We start from the raw sequence: 23,613 nt of genomic DNA on the forward strand, positions 1-23,613 counted from the left end.
AAATTTGTGATAAAATTAATTGTTTTAAATCAAGTTGATAAAGGTTATTAGTTAAGGGAAAAAAAGACGAAGGAATTTGATATTTTGGATTACGCCAATGAAAAATTGTAGAATGAATTTTTAAGATAAAACAACAAGAGTAGGTAGGTCTCTTGTGAGACGATCTCACGAATCTTTATCTGTGATACGAGTCAACTCTACCGATATTCACAATAATTTTAGCATAAAAAGTAATACTTTCCTGGATAATACAAATAAGAGATCTGTCTCACAAAATATAACTCGTGAGCACACAAGTTTTTGTCAAACAACAATTATTAGTTTTTTGTTTTTATGAAAAATTTTGTCTTCTGCTTTTATAATTCGTCTCTGATTGTGTATATAAGAAAATTATATATTATTTTTGTAAAAGACAAAAAACAAGGGTAATATTATTTTGTTCTTAAAAATAACAAATACAATTTATTTCGACTTTGATTCTATGTAAGAAAATTGTAAACTTTTTGTAAAAGACAATAAGCTTTTTTTTTACTTCTTGATTTCTTGAGACAAATTATCGCCATAAGACAAAAACCATGGCTTTCAAAGTTTCACTCAGCTCATCGGCGGCTAGATACGGCAGTCTTCCATACTTGGACTTCCACAGTCATCTATTCAATCTGACGCCAAAGTTTATCAGCCCTTTTTGTTCTAATGTCCGGCCAACTGGTGGGAATTTTGTCAAGCATGATTTTGGTAATTCTGTTAAAGTTCTGAGGAGTTACGGCCGTGGCGGCTTCAACGCTGGAGACGGCGGTTATCGTCCATCAGCTACGCCTGCATTTGTTAGTCTTGCTTCCAATAATGGGGTCTTCTCTCCTTCTGGTACAATAATGATCTTTGCTTTTAGTTTTGTATTTTTTTTTCCCGTGCGTGTATTTACATGGTTCTCTAATAATGCTGTTGAGGAATTTTTGTATTGCTGTGAGGAATTTTATGTTATTGGTTAATATGGATCGAAAATATGAGAAATAAAATATTTTTTCATGTTATGCATATATGTTTGTTTTTCCAAGAAATTAAGTATAACCCTCCCAAAAACAAGATCATCTCATCAATTGTGTAAATTCATTTTGAAAAATGAGTACAAATTTTAATTCATTGTAACATATATGCAACACTTATTTTTGTTTTTGTTTGTGTTTGCTGCCACGCATAATTTGAAAATCTGGAACTACAAGCAAGTTGAAGGGAATCGAATTTCAATTGGTCTCATGGAGTTGCTCAGTTTAAGTAAGATATGGAGAGGCATGAGACCTCTTTGATTTCTCTATGAAGATAAATAAGACCAATTATTAGATATTGTTCATAAATCTCATACCCAGACCCAGTGCCCAAAGATTCACGCTGAACTTTCATGGGAGTTTGAAATAATATGTTGATCTTTAAATCGATTCGTTTATGCTGATGAACACCAATGACATCGTAGGAATCATAAAAAATATTTACAGTTTTGATTTTATCTGCCGCGAGAAACAAACTGCACTTACCGTGCTACATGGACGTCGCGCGATTTGACCATCTTTGTTGGTAGCCTTTTAATTTTTAATGGATAAACAAGAATACTGATTTTGTATACATATGTCTTTGGTTAACGCATGCTATTTGCCATTGGCATTGCAGAGGAAAGAGTGGTTGTGTTGGTTATCGGAGGAGGTGGCAGGGAGCACTCACTTTGTTATGCCCTGAAACGTTCTCCGTCCTGTGATGCTGTGTTTTGCGCACCTGGGAATGCCGGAATATCTAATTCGGGTGATGCAACTTGTGTAGATGACCTTGATATCTCTTCCAGCTCATCAGTGATTGCCTTTTGCCGTGAATGGGGAGTTGGATTGGTTGTGGTGGGACCAGAGGCGCCTCTTGTTTCTGGTCTTGCTAATGATCTTGTTAAAGCTGGTATTCCTACCTTCGGCCCCTCTTCCGAGGCTGCTGCCTTGGAAGGGTCGAAAGACTTCATGAAACGCTTATGTGACAAATATGCAATTCCAACCGCCAAGGTATTAAAATCCACAAGGATGTGGAGTCTTATCTTTTGCATCAAACAGCGTTTATGGCTTATAAATTATAATTTAATTTATATGATATATTTTCTCATACATCTAAATTGTGAGATATAATTACTCAGTTTGCAAAGCTTTGATAAGTCATACCCCTGACTTGGGCATTGAGCCTAGGCTAAAGGCCAAATGTGTGCCTTTAATAACTATACTTAATTTTTTGCTACCTATTGTGCTCTTACCCTATCTGCTCTGATTTTGCAGTATCAAACTTTTACAGATCCGTCGGCTGCAAAAGAATATATAAAAAATGAAGGTGCCCCCATTGTTGTAAAAGCAGATGGCTTAGCGGCAGGAAAAGGAGTTATTATTGCGATGACATTAGAGGAAGCATTTGAAGCCATCGACTTGATGCTTGTGAAAAACGCTTTTGGATCTGCTGGTTATCGTGTCATTATTGAAGAGTATCTGGAAGGAGAAGAAGCATCGTTCTTTGCTATAGTAGATGGAGAAAATGCGATACCTTTAGAATCTGCTCAGGATCATAAACGAGTTGGTGATGGGGACACGGGGCCTAATACTGGTGGAATGGGTGCATACTCTCCAGCCCCTGTCTTAACAAAAGAACTCGAATCTGTTGTTATGAAATCTATAATTCTTCCTACGGTGAAGGGAATGGCTGCAGAAGGCTGCAAATTTGTGGGTGTTCTATATGCCGGGCTTATGATCGAGAAGAAGTCTGGATTACCGAAGCTGATCGAATATAATGTTCGGTTTGGAGATCCGGAGTGCCAGGTTAGTCCTGGTTGGTTTCTTTTTGGATGTCCTCTAATTTAAGTTACTCCAACTCTATGGAAATTATATGTGAAATGACTTGTGCTTTTTGTCTGCCCAATAATCATTGGAAATTGTTTGAAGATCTTGAAAAAAGTGGGCGTGAATAAATCCCCGGCTATGTGGCCTCTTACGTTGGTTTAGGGAGACATGACTGCTTGCGTGGCTTGTTAAGGAATTTGATTTCCTTGCTCTGGTTTCCTTAGTTGGTATTGGTCTGAGCTTGTCATTTACATTATGATTTCTCACTCTATAGTTTTTATTCCTTACGTTGTTTTTTGTCTTCGAGGATTCTATATTGTGTGAAATCATTTCATTTCGTTGTTGCGTGATTTAAAAATTTGATTGTTGATGGAACCATTAGAAAGCTTTTCTTTTTATACAGTTTCCTAATTGCCTAAGCTATCAAGTCCTTTTTTCTCCTAATGATTCACACTTACATCAAATTTACCAAGATATCTCACTTCTGGCCCTTTCACGATTTGCAGGTACTGATGGTTCGTTTAGAGTCTGATCTGATACAAGTTCTACTTGCAGCTTGCAGTGGAAAGCTAAGTGGCTTATCCCTCAAATGGTCCCCTGGCTCAGCCATGGTTGTGGTCATGGCAAGTGAAGGGTATCCTGGAAGCTACAAAAAGGGGACAGTAATCCGAAACCTCGAAGAAGCAGAAGAAGTAGCCTCAGCTGTCAAAGTTTTCCATGCTGGTACTGCTTTCGACTCCAATGGCAACTTCATTTCCACCGGCGGGCGTGTTCTTGGTGTCACTGCTAAAGGGATCGATCTCAACGAGGCACGGGATTTAGCGTACCAAGCCGTCGAGCAAATTAACTGGCCAGAAGGGTTCTACAGGCGAGATATTGGATGGCGAGCTCTGACTAGAAAGCAATATGTGACAGAAACTTGAAAACTACTTTACTGTCACGACACAAAATTTTGTGAGAGATTGGCCAACAACTTTTATTCCTCAAAATCAGAAGGTATTGAATATTGATGAGGTGAGTTCTCCATTGAAGATCCACGCTCGTTCAGATTTAAAGACATGAAGGATCTGCTTCAAGTGATGCTAAATTTTCTTGCTTGACATTTGGTAGCTACACAGACGTTCGAACGATTTCTTTTGTTTGGTTACTTTTTGTTTGTAACATAAGATTGGAATAATCCATCAGCGTGAAAGAAATGTTGTAGACTATAACGTGTTGTCGGTTCATTTGTCTAAATAATGACTTACCTCATGTTATATGTAGACAAGGGACCGACAGGGCATGCGTTTCCTGTGTGTGATGCGGGAGTCCTACAGCCCGCAGCTGCAGGACTCCTGTCACAAAAAAAAAAAAAACAAGAAAAGAAAAGAAAAAGAAAACAGTTAGTATCATAACATTTGTCATGATTCATTATAATTTGTGGGTCCGTAGTAACTCAGTGTCAAGTGTATTAATATTTGAATTCATCAATTATGCGTGTTTATATATTTTTTACTTCAAATTTTCAAATAAAAATCCTGCAGTTATTACGTATAATTCCAAATTTTGATCATTACTACAGTTACCATCTAAACATATTGTGCATCAGAACTGCTCTTCCAATACAATTTCTTTGGGCGCGCCGCAGTGCTAGTACATATATTTGAACCAAGTACTGTTTCAACTGCGACACATTACCAATATCCTATACATTATCTTTTACTTCTTCTATGAGAAATGATTTAAACTAGTAACCTTTTATACCTTCTCTTCACATAATTGCTTCTATTCTCAACAAATCCACAACATCGTCTGTTTAGCTACACTTACAACCAATGACATGCTTGGTTGAGACATTTGTATTCTTTGTCTTCACCAACATATCCCAATCGCATATGCCACAACTTAGTGATTTCCAAATCCTTATCTTTCTCAGAGACTGCTGTCGTCGCTGATCCAGTAGTTGTAAGTTATCCTACTGTCACGATGATGGGAGTTCTCTCCGAGGTAATATCATAACAGAGTCTATCTTGTCAGAATATGAGAGAATTATTTTGATGTCTCATCTTTTATCTCATTCTTTCTCCCTTTTAATATTATCAAATTTAAAAATAATTATATTATTTATATTTATCATTTTATGACACAAACCAAATGATATGTAATATATTTTCATTTTTCTGCGTACATCTAACATATTAAGATTTCTTTTACAAAGTTATTCCGTATAAATAACTGTATGTGTTAAAATCTATCTTTTTTTTATGAGTTTTTCTTGTAATCACAGAAATTTTCTATATATATAAAAGAAATCTTTAATCATGTACGTCAAGTTTCTGACATACTACTTTGCTATTTCTCTACATGGCTTAATCATTTTTTTCCGCTGTTACTCCCTTTGATCCTAGTTGAACTCGGCATCCAAGTGATCCAACAATCACAAATTGAATAGAACAACCTCGAGCACAGCCAATCAAAGAAAACAAACATTAGATGGGAACTGTGTGGAGATCAAGAACTAAATCAAATGAACGAAAAACAATGATTAAAAAAATAATGGAAAACAAAGGATTGTGAAAATGATAAACGCAGACGACCGAGGAAGCTCCCAATAAATACCCTACTTGGGCTCAAAGAAATTAGAGAGGCAAACAGTACAAAAGTAGAACGAGGTTCTTTGATCCGTATACATAATGTAACATCATTGCAAAAAAAAAAAAAAGCATCATAAATAATGCTAATCTTTCCAGGTTGGCCTTGTGGGAGCGACCATAAAGAATAAGAGACGGTAAGATTATTATCACCCAGAAGAATCACTGAGTTCTCCTAGTGATCGTGAAATATTCACCAAAGAAAAAAAAAAACACATGTTCTCCAAGCACCACATCGACAGGAGGTTGATCTTCGATGCAGTTGACATTAATCTTATCCTTTCCTAGTTGAAACTCTCATTCCAAATTATTGTCATCTTGCATCAGCAAATATGCTTGCAATCCCTGCGCAAACTTGGTATTGCCAGCATATAACGCAGAAATGGCATAGGAGTTATACTAGAGCACGTCTAGTCAAGATAATAGTAAAGGAGAGATTTGAGATCCCATGAAAACTCTCTTCGGTAAGAATCACAGCACGAGGTGGAAGTAGATCAGATGGTAACAATGAAGACCCAAGCACATCACGAATGTATTGTTCCTGGGATTTTAGTATTTCTTGAAAAACTGTTTTATCATCGTCCAGTGATTTAAAGAAGACCTCTACCATGTTAGTAGGTTCAAGGGAAACTTTCTTTCGCAGCTTTTGAATGCGATTTACAACTTCTCGAGCAACTCCAGCCTCGAACAACGAATCGTCCCCACGCAAGTCCAATATAACCAAAACATCACCATCACCAGCTGCATCCATTTCCTCTTCTCTCACATTATCAGGATACTTGAACTTCCTAGTTATCTTGATATCACTAAGCTTCAAGACATGTGTGGCAATAGTAACCTCTCCTGCTTTCTCCAAAACTAAGATATTTTCAGTTGACATCGCCTTCACCTCTTTCGCAACAATTCCCATCGATTTTCCTAGCCTTTTTCCTAACACACTAAAATCAGGTTCCGCACACAAGGAAGCATACTTCAAAGTGTCGTTGCACGGGACCAAAGACTTCACATTAAGTTCTTCAAGAACATATTCTCTTAGTTTGCCAGTAATATCATCAAGAAATTCTGTATCAGGATGCACAATCACCATCTCCCTCAGCGGTGTTTTAAGAGGTTTGTTGTGACGCTCACGAATGTTGCGTGCAAGATCTATTATTGTCATCATCCGATTGACGCTTTCTTCAATAAGATCCACTCTTTTGCCTTCTACTTCTGGAAATTTGCAATAGTGAATGCTATCTTCTGATCCATTGGTAACTTTCCTCAAGTTCTGATACAGAACTTCAGTAAAGAATGGTGTGAGTGGAGCCATTGATTTACATGCAGTTAGAAGTACATGAAAAAGAGTAGAAAGAGCAGTTCTGCAATCCTCTTCTCCTGTGCGACCTTTCAGTCTTTTTCGATTAAATCGCACATAAATATTTGTCAAGTTGTCCAAAAACTTAAGTAGATAAGGAACAACTGTGTAAAGCCTATAAGCATCCATTTCTTGCCGCACAAAGTGAACCAAACTATGCGTTGCTGAGTTAATCCATTGGTCGAGTGCATTGGATGACTGCTGAAGAATTTGTTTGTCAATGGGTGCAAATGGTGCAAGTCCTTCAACTTCAAGTCTTTTAGCATTTTGCAGAAGGAACCTATAGGCATTATACCATGGCAAGAAAACATCTTTTACCACTCCATAAACTCCATCCTTTTTAAAGCGCAAAGGTTCGGCACGAACAACTGGGGAGTTAATAACGTACAGTCTTAATGCATCAGCTCCATAATCATTTATCACTTCTGATGGTGGAGGAAATTCTTCAATCTCTTACTCATCTTCTTCCCATCCTCAGCCAGTACAAGCCCATTACAAATGAGATTTCTGAAAGCTGGTTTTCCAAAAAGTGCAGTCGACAGAACCATGAGAGTATAGAACCATCCACGAGTTTGACCCAGCCCCTCTGCCACGAAATGTCCAGGGAAATTGTTCTCAAACAATTCAACATTTTCAAATGGATAATGGATATAAGCATAAGGCATGGATCCGCTCTCAAACCAGCAATCAAACACATCCTCGACTCGTCGAAGGACGCCAAATTCAGGTCCTCGACTTGAAGGGATAGTGATATGGTCAATTTTATGACGATGCAAGTCTGTCACCTTAGCACCAGAAAGTTTTTCAAGTTTTTCAATGGAATCCATGACCACAATCTCCTCACCATCGTCACTAATCCATATAGGGAGTGGAGTACCCCAAAACCTACTTCGACTGACAGCCCAATATCTAGCATTTTCTAGCCAATTATGAAAGTGTTTTTCCTTCACAAAGTCAGGGACCCAGTATGTCTGTTTGTTGTTCTCAAGCAATTGATCCTTTATCTTCTCCACAGCAACAAACCAGCTGGGCACGGCTCTATAGATTAGAGGAGTATCTGATCTACAACAAAACGGATAACTATGAGTAAAGCTTCCAGATTTGACAAGCCTTTCTTTCGACTTCACTGCTCGAATAATATCTTTATCTGCATCTTTTACATAACGCCTGCTGAAGTCAGTGATTCTCTCAGTGAAACAACCATCATCATCCACTGCAACAACCAGGTTTTCCCCCTTGCTAATTATGCCATTCTCCATACAAACACGGTAATCATCTTCACCAAATGCAGGAGCACAGTGGACAATTCCTGTACCACCATCACCAGTTACATAATCATCTGCAATACCTCTGAATGCCACAAGAGGGAAATCCTTGAAATAATCAAACAATGGGATATATTTCTTTCCAACAAGTGAAGCTCCAGTATACTTATCCAACATTTCATAAGTATCAACATTCTTTGTTTTTGCACCAGAAGATTTGGCCCTCAGGTTTGAATTTTCAGAAACACCAACAACTCCATCAGGTAAACCCTTTTTTGCCTTTTCAACAGGAAGCTCTGCCAAACGAGATTCAGCAACCACATAAAATTTTCCATTGAACTTGTTGCGGACCTTCGCATACACAAGATTGGCATTGACACAAAGTGCAAGGTTGCTAGGTAAAGTCCAAGGAGTTGTGGTCCATGCCACAAAACATGCACCATCTGAATCATCAATTATGGGAAAGGCTACCATTATTTCAGGATCTGGGACTTCCTTGTAGTTTGAGCTAGCTTCAAAATTAGACAATGGAGTTTTGCAACCTGTGCTATATGGCATCAACTGCAAAAAGTAAGAGCAAAAACATCAAACTTGTGACCAGTGCGATCATATCATGTGCAAAGAAAATAACATCGAAACAATATTGCAACACTAAATTTAAAAAATACACAGGAAACTCCTGGATAAAGTATCATAAGAGAAAAAACAAAGATGATCTCACAAGCCCTGACTAACAAAATAGAAAAATACATGGTCAAACCTTGTTAGTAGATTGACAAGACCATTATGATTAAGAAATCAGCGTGTTCTTGCAAAATAATTTAGACATTAAGATTAGCTTACTTGATCATATATTTTTTGTAGGAAACAAAATTTATAAAAAATATCAGTAATGAAGAATTGAAATAAATATCAAAGTATTGGTTAGTTGGCATGCTGGAATTTAGGGAATTATTCCCAGTTTCTTAAAAATCTTAATCACCTGTCCTATTGGCTTATCTTTCTTCTATTTTTCACATTGTAATTGATTGCTCTCTTGCTTTGTTTTGTCTTACACTTTCTTGAGGAAGACTCAATACCCCTTGATGTACTTCTGCTTTGGTATTTTCAAACTATATAGGCTGGGGTACGTCTTAATCCACACAAAAAAACTTTTGTATTCAGTTCATTAAGCAATAAAATTCAACCAAAAAAACTTTTACCCTAGTTGGAATAGAGGTTTTCTGAACGAGGGACAGATACATAGTGTCAAAGATAATGAAAAAAGATTGCATGAAGAGATTTACTTGCTAATAACACCTATCCCTCGCATGAAAGGAGGTTTCCTACATACCTTGGCATTGTCGATAAGAAATCTTTCAATATTATTATATAATTTCAACATTGGACCCCCAGAATGTCTTTGCATCTCTGCAATCCATCGTAGTTAATAATGTTAAAATCAACTCCACGACCATCGTTCTTATCATTATCTTTTGGTACCAGAACATCAAATTCCGCCAAAATGTCGTCAGTTTCAGAGAGCAAGAATTATTGGAAACTATCAAATTTTCATAAATAAGCAGTAAAATACAACGTGAGTAATGCACACATGGAAGAGCTGTAAAACAAACGCACTTGTTGAAGTTCTTAAAATCTAAAAAAAGGTAAACTTCATAAGTTGATAAGCATATCAAGAAGAGACTATATCATAAAGGAAAAGTCTAACCTTAAAACCTCTATAAACAAGACCTTTCTGATACAACTGCGCAAACGTCCACCACACAGTTTCCATGAAATTCAAATCCATTGTCTTATAATCATTCCTAAAATCAATCCACCGCCCCATTCTAATCACCGTCTTCTCCCACTCACCAACATACCTCTGCACAATTCCCCTACACTCATCATTGTAATTCCCAATACCCATCCGAATCACATCCTCTCTACTCTTAATCCCTAATTTCTTATCGATCTCATGCTCCACAGGTAAACCATGGCAATCCCACCCAAATCGCCGGGTCACGACTCACGTGATGACCAGTCATCGACTGATAACGTGTCACAATGTCTTTGATCGTGCCAGCTAAAATATGACCGTAGTGCGGCAGACCGGTGGCTAAAGGCGGCCCGTCATAGAAGACGTATTCGGGGAAATCCTTGGTACGCTCGAGCTGAGTTTCGAACGCATTTATTGTTGGGAAATTACCCCGAAGTGATGCCGATCACGATGATAACATAGTACCGAAAAAAATGCGGAATAAAATAATCAACAAGAACACAAAGATTTACGTGGTTCACCCAAAATAGGCTACGTCCACGGAGCACTGCAACTTTTATAACTGGAAGAAATATTACAACAAGTGTATACACCAATACACTCAATATTCCTAACACTCCCAAAACCGTGTATACCGAGAAAATAATTTCTCTAACTCACACAAGAGAATTCCCGCACTCAAGAAAAAATACACTCTTTTTCTATGCACTCTCTTTTTATCAAAGCTGAAAAACTTTTGATTTTGGGATACTAAAAGCAAACAAGGAAGGCTCAATTTATAACAAATTTCTTGAACCAACTTTGAGGATTTTCCGATGTGGGATATGTGAGAAAACATTTTTAAATTCCGCGTGGGCCCCACCTCCATTAAAAACTCACATAACAATTCTCCCACTTGAAGACTTGATTTCAATCATGTCTTCACACCATCATTGCAGCAGCTCATATATCTCCATTTATACTTGCAGTCCGACTGAAGTTGAACACAACTTCAGTTTGTCAATGGTTACTGTCTTTGTGAGCATATTGGCTGGATTCTTACTTCCAAGAATCTTCTCCAGCATCAAGATTCCATCTTCCAGCACCGATCTGATGAAATGGTACCTAACCTGTATATGTTTTGTCCTAGCATGATAAACATGATTTTTTGCTAAATGAATAGCACTCTGACTGTCACAGTGTAACGTGCTATCTTCAAGCTTCTGACCCAATTCTTCCAGAAAGGATCTCAACCATATCATCTCCTTGCTAGCTTCTGTAACTGCAACATACTCAGCCTCTGTAGTCGAAAGCGCAACAATCTTTTGCAGCTTAGACACCCAGCTTACAACTGTACCACCTAATGTGAACACATATCCAGTAGTACTTTTCCTGCCATCCAGGTCACCACCCATATCGGCATCGACAAAACCCTGTAAGCCCAATTTTGACCTCCTGAAGCATAAAGAACAACTAGCAGTACCTTTCAAATACCTGAGAATCCACTTAACTGCTTCCCAGTGTTGCTTTCCTGGATTACTCATAAACCTGCTCACGACTCCCACTGCATGTGCTGTGTCTGGTCTTGTACACACCATTGCATACATGAGGCTTCCGACAGCAGAAGCATAAGGAACTTTATTCATATAAGCCTTCTCCTGCTCCGTCGATGGTGATTGTGCTTTGGTTAGTTTGAAATGGCTAGCCAAAGGAGTACTCACAGATTTATCTTCATCCATATTAAATCTGCTAACCACCTTTTTTACGTACTCTTCTTGAGATAACTTCAAGAATCCATTCACCCGGTCTCTAAAGATCCTCATTCCAAGGATTTGCTTTGCAGCACCCAAATCCTTCATGGCAAATTCCTTTGATAAATCTTTCTTGAGTTTATCAATTTCTTCCAGATAAGCTCCAGCTATCAGCATATCATCTACATATAGCAGTAGTATGATATAAGAACCGTCAAACCTTTTCACATAATAGCAGTGATCAGCTTGACACCTTAGGAAACCATTTTCACTCATGAATCCATCAAACTTCTTGTACCACTGTCTTGGAGCTTGTTTGAGACCGTACAAGCTCTTCTGAAGTTTGCACACCATTCTCTCTTTTCCCCGTACTTCAAAGCCCTGTGGCTGCTTCATATAAATTTCTTCATCTAGGTCACCATGAAGAAACGCAGTCTTTACATCCAACTGCTCCAAATGTAAGTCTTCCTTCGCCACTAGTCCAAGTACTGTCCTGATAGTGGTTAATTTAACCACCGGAGAGAAAATTTCGGTGTAATCAATTCCTTCCCGTTGTTGGAAGCCTTTTACAACAAGTCTTGCCTTGTACCGCTTGCTACCATCATGCTCTTCTTTTAACCGGTACACCCACTTGTTATGTAACACCTTTTTGCCTTGTGAAAGTTCTGTCAACTCCCACGTCTGATTGGATGACAGTGAATCCATCTCATCCTCCATGGCCAACTCCCACTTGGTTGAATCATCATTTTGCATTGCCTCTTCATAGGTCTCCGGTTCACCTTTGTCTGTCAGCAAAATATAGTGAAGTGCAGGGGAGTACCTCTCAGGTGGTCTAATGGTTCTCAAAGATCTCCTGAGTTCAATCACCGGAGTTTGTGGGTCATCATCTTGTGCAGTTTCTTCTTCATCTTCCTGGTTACTGGTTTTCGATTCATTCACAGGAATATATGTCAATGGCACTTCATCAGTCTTCTTGACTTCAGGACATTCATCTCCAGCTCCAATGTCTGACTTGTCCTTGTACAGAAGTTTCTCATTAAATATTACATCCCTGCTCCGAATGATCTTCTGATTTTGGTCATCCCAGAAACGATAACCAAACTCATTATCTCCATAACCAATAAAGAAGCACTTCTTTGATTTCGGATCAAGTTTTGTTCTGCTTGCTGAATCAATATGAACATAGGATAGACATCCAAACACTTTCAAGAAAGAAAGGTTTATTTCTTTGCCGCTCCATACCTCTTCGGGTATTCTGCAGTCAAGCGGTATCGAAGGTCCTCTGTTGATCAGATATGCTGCAATGTTAACAGCATCAGCCCAGAATGATTTTGGCAATCCAGAATGCAATCTCATGCTCCTTGCGCGTTCATTCAAGGTCCTGTTCATCCTTTCAGCTACACCATTCTGTTGAGGTGTACCAGGAATGGTTTTCTCCATCTTGATCCCGTTCTGTGCACAATATTTCTTGAACTCATCATCTTCATATTCTCCAGCATTATCAGATCGTAAGCACTTCACCTTCAAGTTGGTCTCATTTTCCACCATGGCTTTCCACCTTTTAAAGGTCTCGTAAACATCATATTTATTTTTCAAAAAATAAATCCAAACTTTTCTACTCGAATCGTCAATGAATGTGACATAGTATCTCGAGCCTCCAAGGGATGTCACAGGAGATGGTCCCCATACATCAGTATGAACCAGCTCCAACTTTGCTGCTTTCGGTTCTCTACCACCTTTTAAAAAGCTCACCTTCTTCTGCTTTCCAAAGATACAACTTTCACATAGTTGGTGTTCAACAGTCTTTAATTCTGGTAGCTTTCCTTTTGACACCAACATCTTCATTCCCTTTTCACTCATATGTCCAAGTCTATAATGCCATAGACTTGAATTGGCTCCAGCATCCACAGCTGCTAGTGTGTCTCTGCAACTGGAAGTCATATACAGTGTTCCAGTTTTCTTTCCTCGAGCAACGATCATGGCTCCTTTGTTCACTTTCCAGGAACCATCACCGAAGGTCACATTATGGCCTTCATCATCGAGCTGTCCCACCGAGATCAGATTGCGTGTCAATTTTGGTACATGTCTGACTTTGTTGATTTTCCAGACAGATCCATTTGACATCTTCATTCGTACATCACCCATACCAACAATTTCCAAAGGTTTTCCATCAGCCAGGAAAACTTTTCCGTAATCGCCAGCGATGTAATTATCAAATACATCGCGATCACCAGTGGTATGAAACGAAGCTCCCGAGTCCATAACCCAAGAATCAACAGGGCTTTCCATGGATAATAGCAGAGCATCATGTACTTCCTCAGTGACAGCATTGGCATTATTTTTCGTTGATCTGCAGTTCTTTTTCAGGTGACCAGTCGCACCACAGCTCCAGCACTTCATAATCTTTTCAAGGATGTTTTTGTCTTTTCCATTTCTTGATTTGGATCTACCGCGCCATCGGTTTGAACTCCTTTCACCATTCCTGCCTCTTCCTCTGTTATCAAGATTTAGAGCAGATCTCGATGATGTTGCTTCACCCGAGTCTTTCCTGCGAACTTCTTCAGCAAGGATTTGATCTCTAACATCATTGAGTTGTAGTTTTCCTTTTCCAACAGAGTTGCTAACCGCTGCCCGCATCGGTTCCCAAATGTCTGGTAAAGACGCCAGAAGAATAAGTGCCCGAATTTCATCATCAAATTTGATGTCCACCGATGTCAGCTGAGAGACAATCGTGTTGAATTCATTTATTATCTTTGCCACCGAAGCACCTTCTCCCATCTTCAAGTTGAATAACTTCTTCATGAGATGTACTTTATTGTTTGCTGATGGCTTCTCGTACATGTCTGACAGAATGTTCATCATTCCTCCGTGGTTTTGGCCTCCGCCACGTTCTTCGTTAGGGTCAGTCGTATCACACCTAACACCTGTCGGTCAAGGAGCTCCCAATCATCATCCTCCATCTTTTCTGGTTTTTTTCCTGATAGAGGTTGATGCAGCTTCTTACTGTACAGATAATCTCTTATCTGTAACCGCCAGAACGAAAAATCTGTTCCGTCGAACTTGTTGATTCCCGGTCCCGATCCATCATCTCCGGCCATCACTTCTCTAGCCTTAGCAAAAAATCTAAAAAATCTTTTCTGATGTGGAAGATCAGACAAGGCTGCAACCACAGAGCATACTCAGAATTTTTAAGAATTTTCACAACAAGGCTCTGATACCAGTTGTTGGGAAATTACCCCGAAGTGATGCCGATCACGATGATAATATAGTACCGAAAAAAATGCGGAATAAAATAATCAACAAAAACACAAAGATTTACGTGGTTCACCCAAAATAGGCTACGTCCACGGAGCACTGCAACTTTTATAACTGGAAGAAATATTACAACAAGTGTATACACCAATACACTCAATATTCCTCACACTCCCAAACCCGTGTATACCGAGAAAATAATTTCTCTAACTCACACAAGAGAATTCCCGCACTCAAGAAAAAATACACTCTTTTTCTATGCACTCTCTTTTTATCAAAGCTGAAAAACTTTTGATTTTGGGATATTAAAAGCAAACAAGGAAAGCTCAATTTATAACAAATTTCTTGAACCAACTTTGAGGATTTTCCGACGTGGGATATGTGAGAAAATATTTTTAAATTCCGCGTGGGCCTCACCTCCGTTAAAAACTCACCTAACATTTATTTCATCCCACACTGAAAGGATTTTATCCTCCTGTGCGGGGAAGGAGAAGTCTTTTCCTTCACAAACATCGTCCATGGTTGATCTCCAGCGCCGGCGCGGAGACAATGGATTGTATGTGTGGTAGTGAGTAGGATTTTGCGGTAAGGAAATGTAATTTGGTCGACAGTTTGGAGCTAAAAAATGCAGGCACAAAAAAAAATTTGAAAAACATACGGAAAATTGGTTCATTGGGCTGAAGCCCAATAATGATTGATTTGGACTGCTATTGTGGAATTAGTTTAGAGCTAGAATGTGCTTACCATGATCGAATCGAGCTGAAAATAAAAAAAAAATATTAATATTAGAATTCATATAAATTTGATAATATAAAATACAAATTAAATATTTTTCAATATAATACATTTAAAGGCATATATATTTCCTAGCAAGAATCACATTTTACCTTGCTCGTTAGATCGGTAAAATATTAAGATATGATGATACAGTTGTCCCCCTCAAACTAAGAAAAATATTTGATTGTGTGATAAACAAGCTTTTCCCAAGTCCCGCAATTCTTCGGTAACTCGGTTAATTCGCCCAAGTTTATCGAAAATCGATGTATTTTAGAATAGTAAGTTCACAGAATCAACTAGCGGCCTGCCTATCCATATTGACGAGAAAAAGAACATATTCTTCATTTGTTTCTGACCCCTTTTCCAATTGGCAAGAATCATCTTTTAGCGATCTTTTCTAAGTCACCACGCTTAAAATTGTTCTGTGTTATCTTCTTAGTCACTTTAAGCATCAGAATATCTTCACCTTTTATGTATCTTATCTCCATGATTCGCTGTATGACAAGCTTCTACATATATTTGTTCTTGCTCGAGAGTTTCTCTCCAATGTAATAGTTTCTTCAAGAAAATGTCGAGTTTCAGCTTTCTAGACATCCAATACAACCTCTCGAAGAGAAAATTCTTGAAGAAACCTTCAAGAATGTTTTCAGGGGATCACAGGCAGAGCTCGAGTTCGAAAACGTTGCCTATTTACTTACCAAATATGCAAGAACTAAAACAAGTATTCAACAAATTCGACACCAACAAAGATGGTAAGATATCTCCAGAGGAGTACAAGGCCATACTAAAGGCCCTAGGCAAAAAGAATCTCCTCTCAAGAGAAGTGCAGAAGATTTTCGAGGTCGCGGATTTGGATGGCGATGGATACATCGATTTCAATGAATTCGTGGAAGTGCAGAAGAAGGAAGGTGGAGTGAAGACCGTGGATTTGCAACAAGCTTTCCGGGCCTTTGATAAAGATAACGACGGGAAAATCACGGTCGAAGAAGTTTACGAGCTGTTGCGTAAACTCGGGGAGAGATGCAGCTTGAATGATTGTCGGAAGATGGTGAGAGCTGTGGATACTAATGGGGATGGTGTGATTGATAACGATGAATTTATGTACATGATGACTCGTACTATGATTACTTACTAGCTAGCTAGCTACAAATATGCTGAAGATCATGAATTATCTATGCACTGTTTCAAATATCATTTGCCTATTAGTGCATGTATTTATATGCCAACACCCAAAAATTCACACCTATGTATATCAAGAGCTCTACAATGCATGATTCCGGTATTCGACAAACCACATTAAAAGGACTGTGCAAATATACACTAATACATGATGCTACAAATACATAACACTCTGGTGTTACCTTTGAGACTCGATCTCGCTATGTATTCAGGCCTTCTTGTTAAGAATTCAAGTCGAAAATCCTTGATGATTCGAGATAAATTGATTGAAGACACAGTCTAGCCTGAGAAACCGATGCCATGATCTTTTGCTTTCTTTTCCTGAATTTGAAGCCTTCATAAGGTAATGGGATACAATGTGGTACGTATTCACAAAGAGCAATGATGTCTTCAGGGGCTTATATACAAGTGACAATTTCTCGAGGGTGATCCCGCAACATTAAAGTCTCCGAATGGCGGCATAGGTCGTTAGACTTGAGCTGATTGGTAATAGGAGAACCTAAAAAGACCATTCTCCCATTTAGGTTAAAGTTTGAAGGAAAAATCACCAAAAAATCAGACAGGAATACTTTCATACAGCAATTACATTTTTCCTCGGAAACCCATTCTCTTATTGTTCATACCTAAACTCGAGTGGTCAAAGTTTGGCATTTTCTCCCTTGAAACTGACATCAACATATTTGATGAAAAATTACAAAATGGGCTTTTTCAAAACATTTCAATCCCTACAATTTTTAGGATATGAAAATATTTTTAATAGGCTTTCATGAAGTTTTCAAAAAAAAAAAAAAACAATAATAACACAAGAGTCTAAAGATGTATGAACTTCGTTCTTTTCAAAAAGTGTAAAAGAGAATCAATTCAAGAATCTGAAACAACTTATAAAAGTTTCATACCTTTAATAATTTTGGAGCTAAAATCATCACTGCTGCTTTCAAAATTAGAGCATGGTTCATTTTTTAATTCAAGATTCTCCGTTGGAGTAGAAATACCGAGCAGAAATGGCTCCACGTCCTCCATTTTCCTACGCTTCCTATTGTTTTTCTTCACAAGATCCTCTTTCAAACACGAAGTACCACAACATAAATTAAAAAAATAAAAGACATCAATCACAGAACTGAACAATGTCTAAAGCAGAGATTTTCATGAAATATAGTAAAAAATAAAAGCCATCAAATTTTCACTTTGTTGCAAACTATTACCTTCAAAGAACTAAAGTGAAGTGGCCACAGCACTCGACGCCTACACATGTAACTTTTTTGTGTCTTGGACTAAGATTATAGTTGATTACAAATGTATTTATTTAATCCAGAGTCAAACACACAGTGAACCAACCCAATATTTTTTATAGACTTGTTAGAAAACCCCCTAACCAAGAATACAAGAAAAAAGATGCAAAGAGTCGACAAAAACCAACCAGAATGATCAGTTCCTCTGCGGGACACATCCAAATTCATGAGACAAAGTGCCGCACTCACAACTTCTGAACGATTAACTCTCACCATCATGTGTACCTAGAGAAACAGTGGTCCATTAACATGGCAACCCAATTTTTGAATCTAAACCAATATCAGAGGCATGTAAAAATAAATAAATAAATAAGATAATGCATGTTGATGTCAAAGAACTAAGAAATCTGTCAAATTTAAAGAAGTAGAGATGCTGTAAAAGGACAATACAAGATAGAACAGAAGTTCTATGGTGCGGATGTTAAGGCCTACATCCACAACACGATATCAAAATGGTTAAAAATCTGATCATCACTTAATCATATGTGATCATGTGAAAAAATATTTTCTTAATTAATAATGCCAAATCCGACTACAGAATATATTCTTTACATTTAACATCATCACCATCACCATTCTCAATTATTAAATTTTAGATACGCAACAGAAATTTCCAAAGATCAATCCAATTTTCATCCAAATGAGATAAAGATTACCTTTAATTTGCAAGGTTCTATCAAATGGAAATCAATATATCGCCTTTTAGTAATCTGTGGGATACGGAAAACCGTCTCCATCCGGCACTCAACCATGCCTCTACAAAAGATAAGATGTTTTATACTCATTTCCCCATTCATCCACCAAACAAATAGTGCTGTCACAACTGGGAAAATAGAGGGTGCAGAGCTTTTTAGGAAGATGCAGCGATGAGAAGCATTAGCAAAAAGAGTTTCATGAAGATTATCAACATTTGCCGTACGCTTTAAATCAGGTTTGAATGAAGTATTAATTATGAGATGATCAAAGGGTTGTTAATTAAATATTATTAAAAAATTGATAATTTGAGACTAATTTGTTGGTTCCATCGAATTTAAAATGACAATTTAATCTAATTCAGATTTCATTATCTCGAGAAATCCAACAAATCACTGGACAAATTAAATTTTGACACGTAATAGATAAGATTGAATCTGATATTAATATATAACATTTGAGTGCCCAAAAAAGTACAGCATATTAATATATTTGTTCAAATTTTTTACTCACGATATAAAATAGACGTACTTAAAAATCATACATTTGTCTTATCTTTTCAATTTTTGTATAGATTTTTGAAAATCAATGAAAAGACGTGTAAACCTAGTAGTGATGAATTTTTTTGTGTGTGTGAAATTGGGAAGGCAAAAACTTCTCTACAGCGAGTACCGATCACACATTCACATTAGAATTTAGAGATTTGAAAACAAGTTGTCCTTCAAAATAACCCTTCGGATGTGTATTTTGCAAATTTTCATAAGACGACGTTTTACTTCGATATTTATGGTACCATATTATATCAGACTTTGTCTTTGCATTTCATGCTTCTGTTTATAGCAATACTTCTTGTATCACCAAAACAGAGATACATCTAAAAGTTTGTCCTGATACTAACTACAACCTTAATACCATCACAGATGTGTTCAGCAAAAACTGACATAATCGTCACTACAAGTAGAGAATTTTTCACCATGCAGCGCGAGCGATGTCTCTGAAAACAACGCCAAGCTCTCGATGTTCAACTTCAAGATCATGAATCTCTGCATTAAGCCTTTTAACCACTGCCTTAACATTCAAAAATTTTGCCTCAAGAGCTTTCATCTCGCCTTCGACTTCGTCTCTCTCTTTTTTCTTTGATTCCATTACAGCACGTGACTCTTGCGAAAGGGTAACTAGCTGATGTATTCGTGATCGTAGAAATCCAACGGCCATGCCTAAATCCTCAAATGCTTTTAGCTTTCTCTCCCAAGTTTCTAAATGACTGAGAGGGGTGGTAAGTCTGGCAGATTCGATAGCATCGGCAGTGCTTACAATCTCAGAGATCATTCCTGTGACCAGCTTACTGTTTAGGCCTTCGACAAGATTTTCATGAAGAAACTTACTTTGACTACAGCAGAGATCGTAATACTTCATTCTAAGCTGCGCAGGTACTTCGGAGTTGAGAAATACGCCATTCACATGAATGTTGAAATCTTCGAAACATTTCATGTCGTTAAATTTGATGTTGGTTTGAGAAAATCTGATGTGTTCCAAATCTTCGGATCCAATATCATCGTGGATCTTGCCAGATTGATCGGCAACAACGGCATTATGAGAAGACAAGATATGTGTTTTATCGTCTACTGAAATGGGCTCCAGATATTTCTGCTTAGCTATTTTAGAAGCACCACTTGAATTATCTTCTGGCCGCTGGACTGTTTTCACTGAAATCACATTTGAAGAAATGATGATCTTTGTTATGTAGACAATTTTTGAATAATGTATTACAAGATTAAAAAGGGAGAACAGTACCAGGATTAATCTCCGTCTCTGAATTGAGATGACCGCTAGCCCCATCGACTTCTGTTAAACTGCTAGCTCTCACAATATACACCTTTAAGATATCAAACATTACATTACAAGAAAGGCAACATTACAAATTCATAGGTACATGCAGAGAACACGTTAATTTAGGATATCAGATTAGGAAAGGACCCGATTGTAAAACAGTAGTCTTAGAATATCCCAAATTTATCCACAACTCAACAATTTTTTATCGAGCAAATGTGGGATCATAAAATTGCCCCCTCTTGAGCATACAACATTATCCATACTGACAGATAGTAGCTATTTCATAGTTCTGTCTCTTCCACTTTACTGATTCTCAAAACGAGCACCAATACTAAGCCACAAGTTCAAAAGGAGAGCCCAAACCCCAAAAACAAATAACCTTGCAGGTAGGAAAGACCCAGGAACGTATTAGTCACTCCACAATTTCTCGTGGAGTTGAGGTGAGTTCACAGCAGTTACTTGTCAAGGATTCATTTTCACGTAAATCATCAATATTTTTTTTAAATTCTTCAAGTGAAGTTTCTTGTTCTTTTCCTAGGTCATCCCATCCACTGCATCCGATGCATCTCAGAAAGAGCTAAACCATAAGACTGAAAGGAGAGCCCAAACCCCAAAAACAAACAACCTTGTAGATGGGAAAGATCCTCCAACAATTGATGTGGGTTCATAGCAATTAATTATCAGGGATTCACTTTCATTTAATCATCAATATTTTTCATTATTCTTCATGAGAAGTTTCTCGGCCTTTTTCTCATTTCATTTCGTACATCAAACTAGCATCCACTATAAGAAATAACTTTAAATGAGAAGGCGCATTATAATATGAGCCTCGAGGAGTCACCTTAAGCTTGTGCGGCTCGACAAGTTGGAATATTAAGACATCTCCATCAAGCAATTTATGAGCAATGGAGAAACCTCGCCATCCACCACTCAATCCATTTTTGTTTACCAAGTACTTCGTATTGTATTCTTGTCCATCCTCATCCACCAAAACCATTGTATCATCTTGCTTTGGCAAATGAAAGTCACAAAACCGCTTTGGTAAACCCTGTAATTGAAGAAAACCTTCCCACAACTTTAGTCATTGGCCATAATTTTACCTTAGAGCATAGATATAACCTCAACCCACCAACCAAAATCCTCCGCTGACATGGGATCCGAGCATCAGTTTTAAAAAACTAGGGGATTGCGGTGATAGTGTTTTCTGAACCTTTAGTGCCCGCACCATTGCAGGGGTTGAGGTGCCAATGCGATTATCAGGATCAAAGCTTGCGATCGGCTCAACTTCATAACTGTAAAGATCAGACTTACAACAGTACAAGACCCTAAATCACAGGAAAATTACCTTTTCATTCACTGATATCTTCATCACTTACCATACGGTAGGCAAAACAATATTTCTGGCGTCTGCCTGCTCCAATAAATGACGAAGGTATCCACATAAGCAACATAATAGATTTCGTAGGCAGAGTTGATTGATTAAGGAGCAAGAAAATGCTCCTATAACATTAACAAAATCAATCCCCTGAAAAGGAGAAACTTGGACCGCAGAAAGGAGAGCAAAAATGACATATAGGCCATTACTTGGAGAGAAACTACTAAAACTCATAAGCCACTCAACAAATATCCTAGATTCTCGATCAGAAAATTGAGAAGGGTAAACAAATAAAGAGTACTGTAAGATGAAGATTCATGTAACGAACGTCCTTTACACTCACTTTCAAAATTATTAAGCCAGAAGGTTCTTACATTCTTATTCTGAAGATCATCAAGATCCATTAGCCTTCTCTCGGCCAAGTTTTTCTTGATCTCCCATGTCACCCTGTTCTTCAACAAATTTTTCTTGACTCCCCAAACCTTCTTAAGCTGTTACAGATATAGAAACCTAATTATCTCAAAACCCATTTCTCCCATTCACCAAAAAGCTTCATTTTTTTCGTAAAAGAATGAGAGTGATAATATAAATCACAGACATTTGGCTTGGATGAAGAAGAAACAGGGATCTTTTTACAGGCATGGTTCGGAGAAACAGCCATAGTTTTAGGCCTTCCAGCTGCTTCACAAGAGCAAGAACTCCACAATAGACACCATCACGCGAAAATCGAAGTTGGGTACCAGAAAAACTGCTGAAATATGAGCTTAAATCAGAGTTGGTAGCAGCGTCCAAGACTCTTTTGCTTCGTAGAATGCAACACCGAGTTTACCCTGCCGTGTCTGCTTGGGTTTTCACTTTTCAGGGACTGGACCAAAATGGTTTAATACATCAAACTAATCTCTCTTTCAAAATACATATTTTTGGCAAAATTTCAAGTCTTCAGACTGTATCATCATTTCTCATTTTAAATATTTTCTTATGACATCTTTACGCAAATACACTGAAATCTGAATAGCAACACATCATTAGACATTAATGTGTATTGTGTAGTAGTGAAGCGACGCATCCAATGCACAAGTACAAGTCGTTTTCGGTGGAATGTGTATGTTGGTAAAGTCGATGCTACCTGTGGGGCAGTGTTTGGACGATTTTAAAGAAATTGATGGACCTCACATATACTTGATTAAAATTGGCCATTTGATCTTCTCATGGAGGCAGTGCCCACAAGGTAGGGTGAAAACTTCCGTGTGTGTTTAGATACACATTTTTTAGTAAAGCATTCACTTGATTATTTATGATTACATTAATTAATCTATACAATGACAATATAAAAAAAAATCCATGCGGCTTTAATAAATATTTATAAAATAAAATTTTTGGACAATAGAAAAAAATTTATCATCGTCTTGAATACTATAATTCGGATGTTATATTTTAACCCAGCATATTTAATTCTAAGTTTTTTTCTAAAACTTAGTTATCAACAACAGGACAACTAAATATAGTCGATATGAAATTGCTGAACTAATAGATGTTTATGTTAAAAAAAAATCAATTCCATAAAAATTAAAAAACAAAACCTAAAAACATCTTCCAGTACAATTTATTGAATATAATTATTATAA

The 23,613-nt window shown here is 37.6% G+C and overlaps 4 protein-coding genes and 1 pseudogene across 8 annotated transcripts; 2 read left to right on the forward strand and 3 right to left on the reverse strand.

The window, feature by feature from the left end:
* The first annotated feature begins 518 nt into the window (after positions 1-518).
* Positions 519-4,048, forward strand: LOC142505707 (phosphoribosylamine--glycine ligase-like). The gene is made up of 4 exons (XM_075618796.1): positions 519-864; positions 1,663-2,036; positions 2,301-2,831; positions 3,359-4,048. The coding sequence occupies exons 1-4, from the start codon at positions 576-578 to the stop codon at positions 3,773-3,775; spliced, it is 1,611 nt and encodes a 536-aa protein (XP_075474911.1). The 5' UTR covers positions 519-575; the 3' UTR covers positions 3,776-4,048.
* Positions 4,049-5,201: 1,153 nt separating this feature from the next.
* On the reverse strand, positions 5,202-15,474 carry LOC142505247 (isoleucine--tRNA ligase, cytoplasmic-like; annotated as a pseudogene).
* Positions 15,475-16,149: 675 nt separating this feature from the next.
* Positions 16,150-16,810, forward strand: LOC142506111 (calmodulin-like protein 30). The gene has a single exon (XM_075619259.1). The coding sequence runs from the start codon at positions 16,188-16,190 to the stop codon at positions 16,752-16,754; it is 567 nt and encodes a 188-aa protein (XP_075475374.1). The 5' UTR covers positions 16,150-16,187; the 3' UTR covers positions 16,755-16,810.
* Positions 16,811-16,956: 146 nt separating this feature from the next.
* Positions 16,957-18,990, reverse strand: LOC142506112 (uncharacterized). The gene is made up of 4 exons (XM_075619260.1): positions 18,744-18,990; positions 18,216-18,312; positions 17,695-17,856; positions 16,957-17,297 (listed from the first exon to the last, which is right to left on the reverse strand). The coding sequence occupies exons 1-4, from the start codon at positions 18,882-18,884 to the stop codon at positions 17,197-17,199; spliced, it is 501 nt and encodes a 166-aa protein (XP_075475375.1). The 5' UTR covers positions 18,885-18,990; the 3' UTR covers positions 16,957-17,196.
* Positions 18,991-19,579: 589 nt separating this feature from the next.
* Positions 19,580-22,850, reverse strand: LOC142505526 (B3 domain-containing protein Os01g0234100-like). 5 transcript variants are annotated; one of them, XM_075618547.1, is made up of 7 exons: positions 22,587-22,849; positions 22,363-22,479; positions 21,990-22,024; positions 21,743-21,905; positions 21,455-21,661; positions 20,575-20,656; positions 19,580-20,486 (listed from the first exon to the last, which is right to left on the reverse strand). In XM_075618547.1, exons 1-7 carry the CDS (start codon positions 22,647-22,649, stop codon positions 19,750-19,752), a joined length of 1,404 nt encoding a protein of 467 aa, XP_075474662.1. In that variant the 5' UTR covers positions 22,650-22,849; the 3' UTR covers positions 19,580-19,749. The 5 variants fall into 5 exon arrangements, with proteins under 5 accessions (XP_075474662.1, XP_075474661.1, XP_075474660.1 ...); XM_075618546.1 differs by having other exon boundaries at positions 21,990-22,027; XM_075618545.1 differs by having other exon boundaries at positions 21,990-22,479; positions 22,587-22,850.
* Positions 22,851-23,613: the final 763 nt, after the last annotated feature.

The sequence above is a fragment of the Primulina tabacum genome, chromosome 10 (assembly GCF_025594145.1).
Source record: "Primulina tabacum isolate GXHZ01 chromosome 10, ASM2559414v2, whole genome shotgun sequence".
NCBI classification, from domain to species: domain Eukaryota; kingdom Viridiplantae; phylum Streptophyta; class Magnoliopsida; order Lamiales; family Gesneriaceae; genus Primulina; species Primulina tabacum.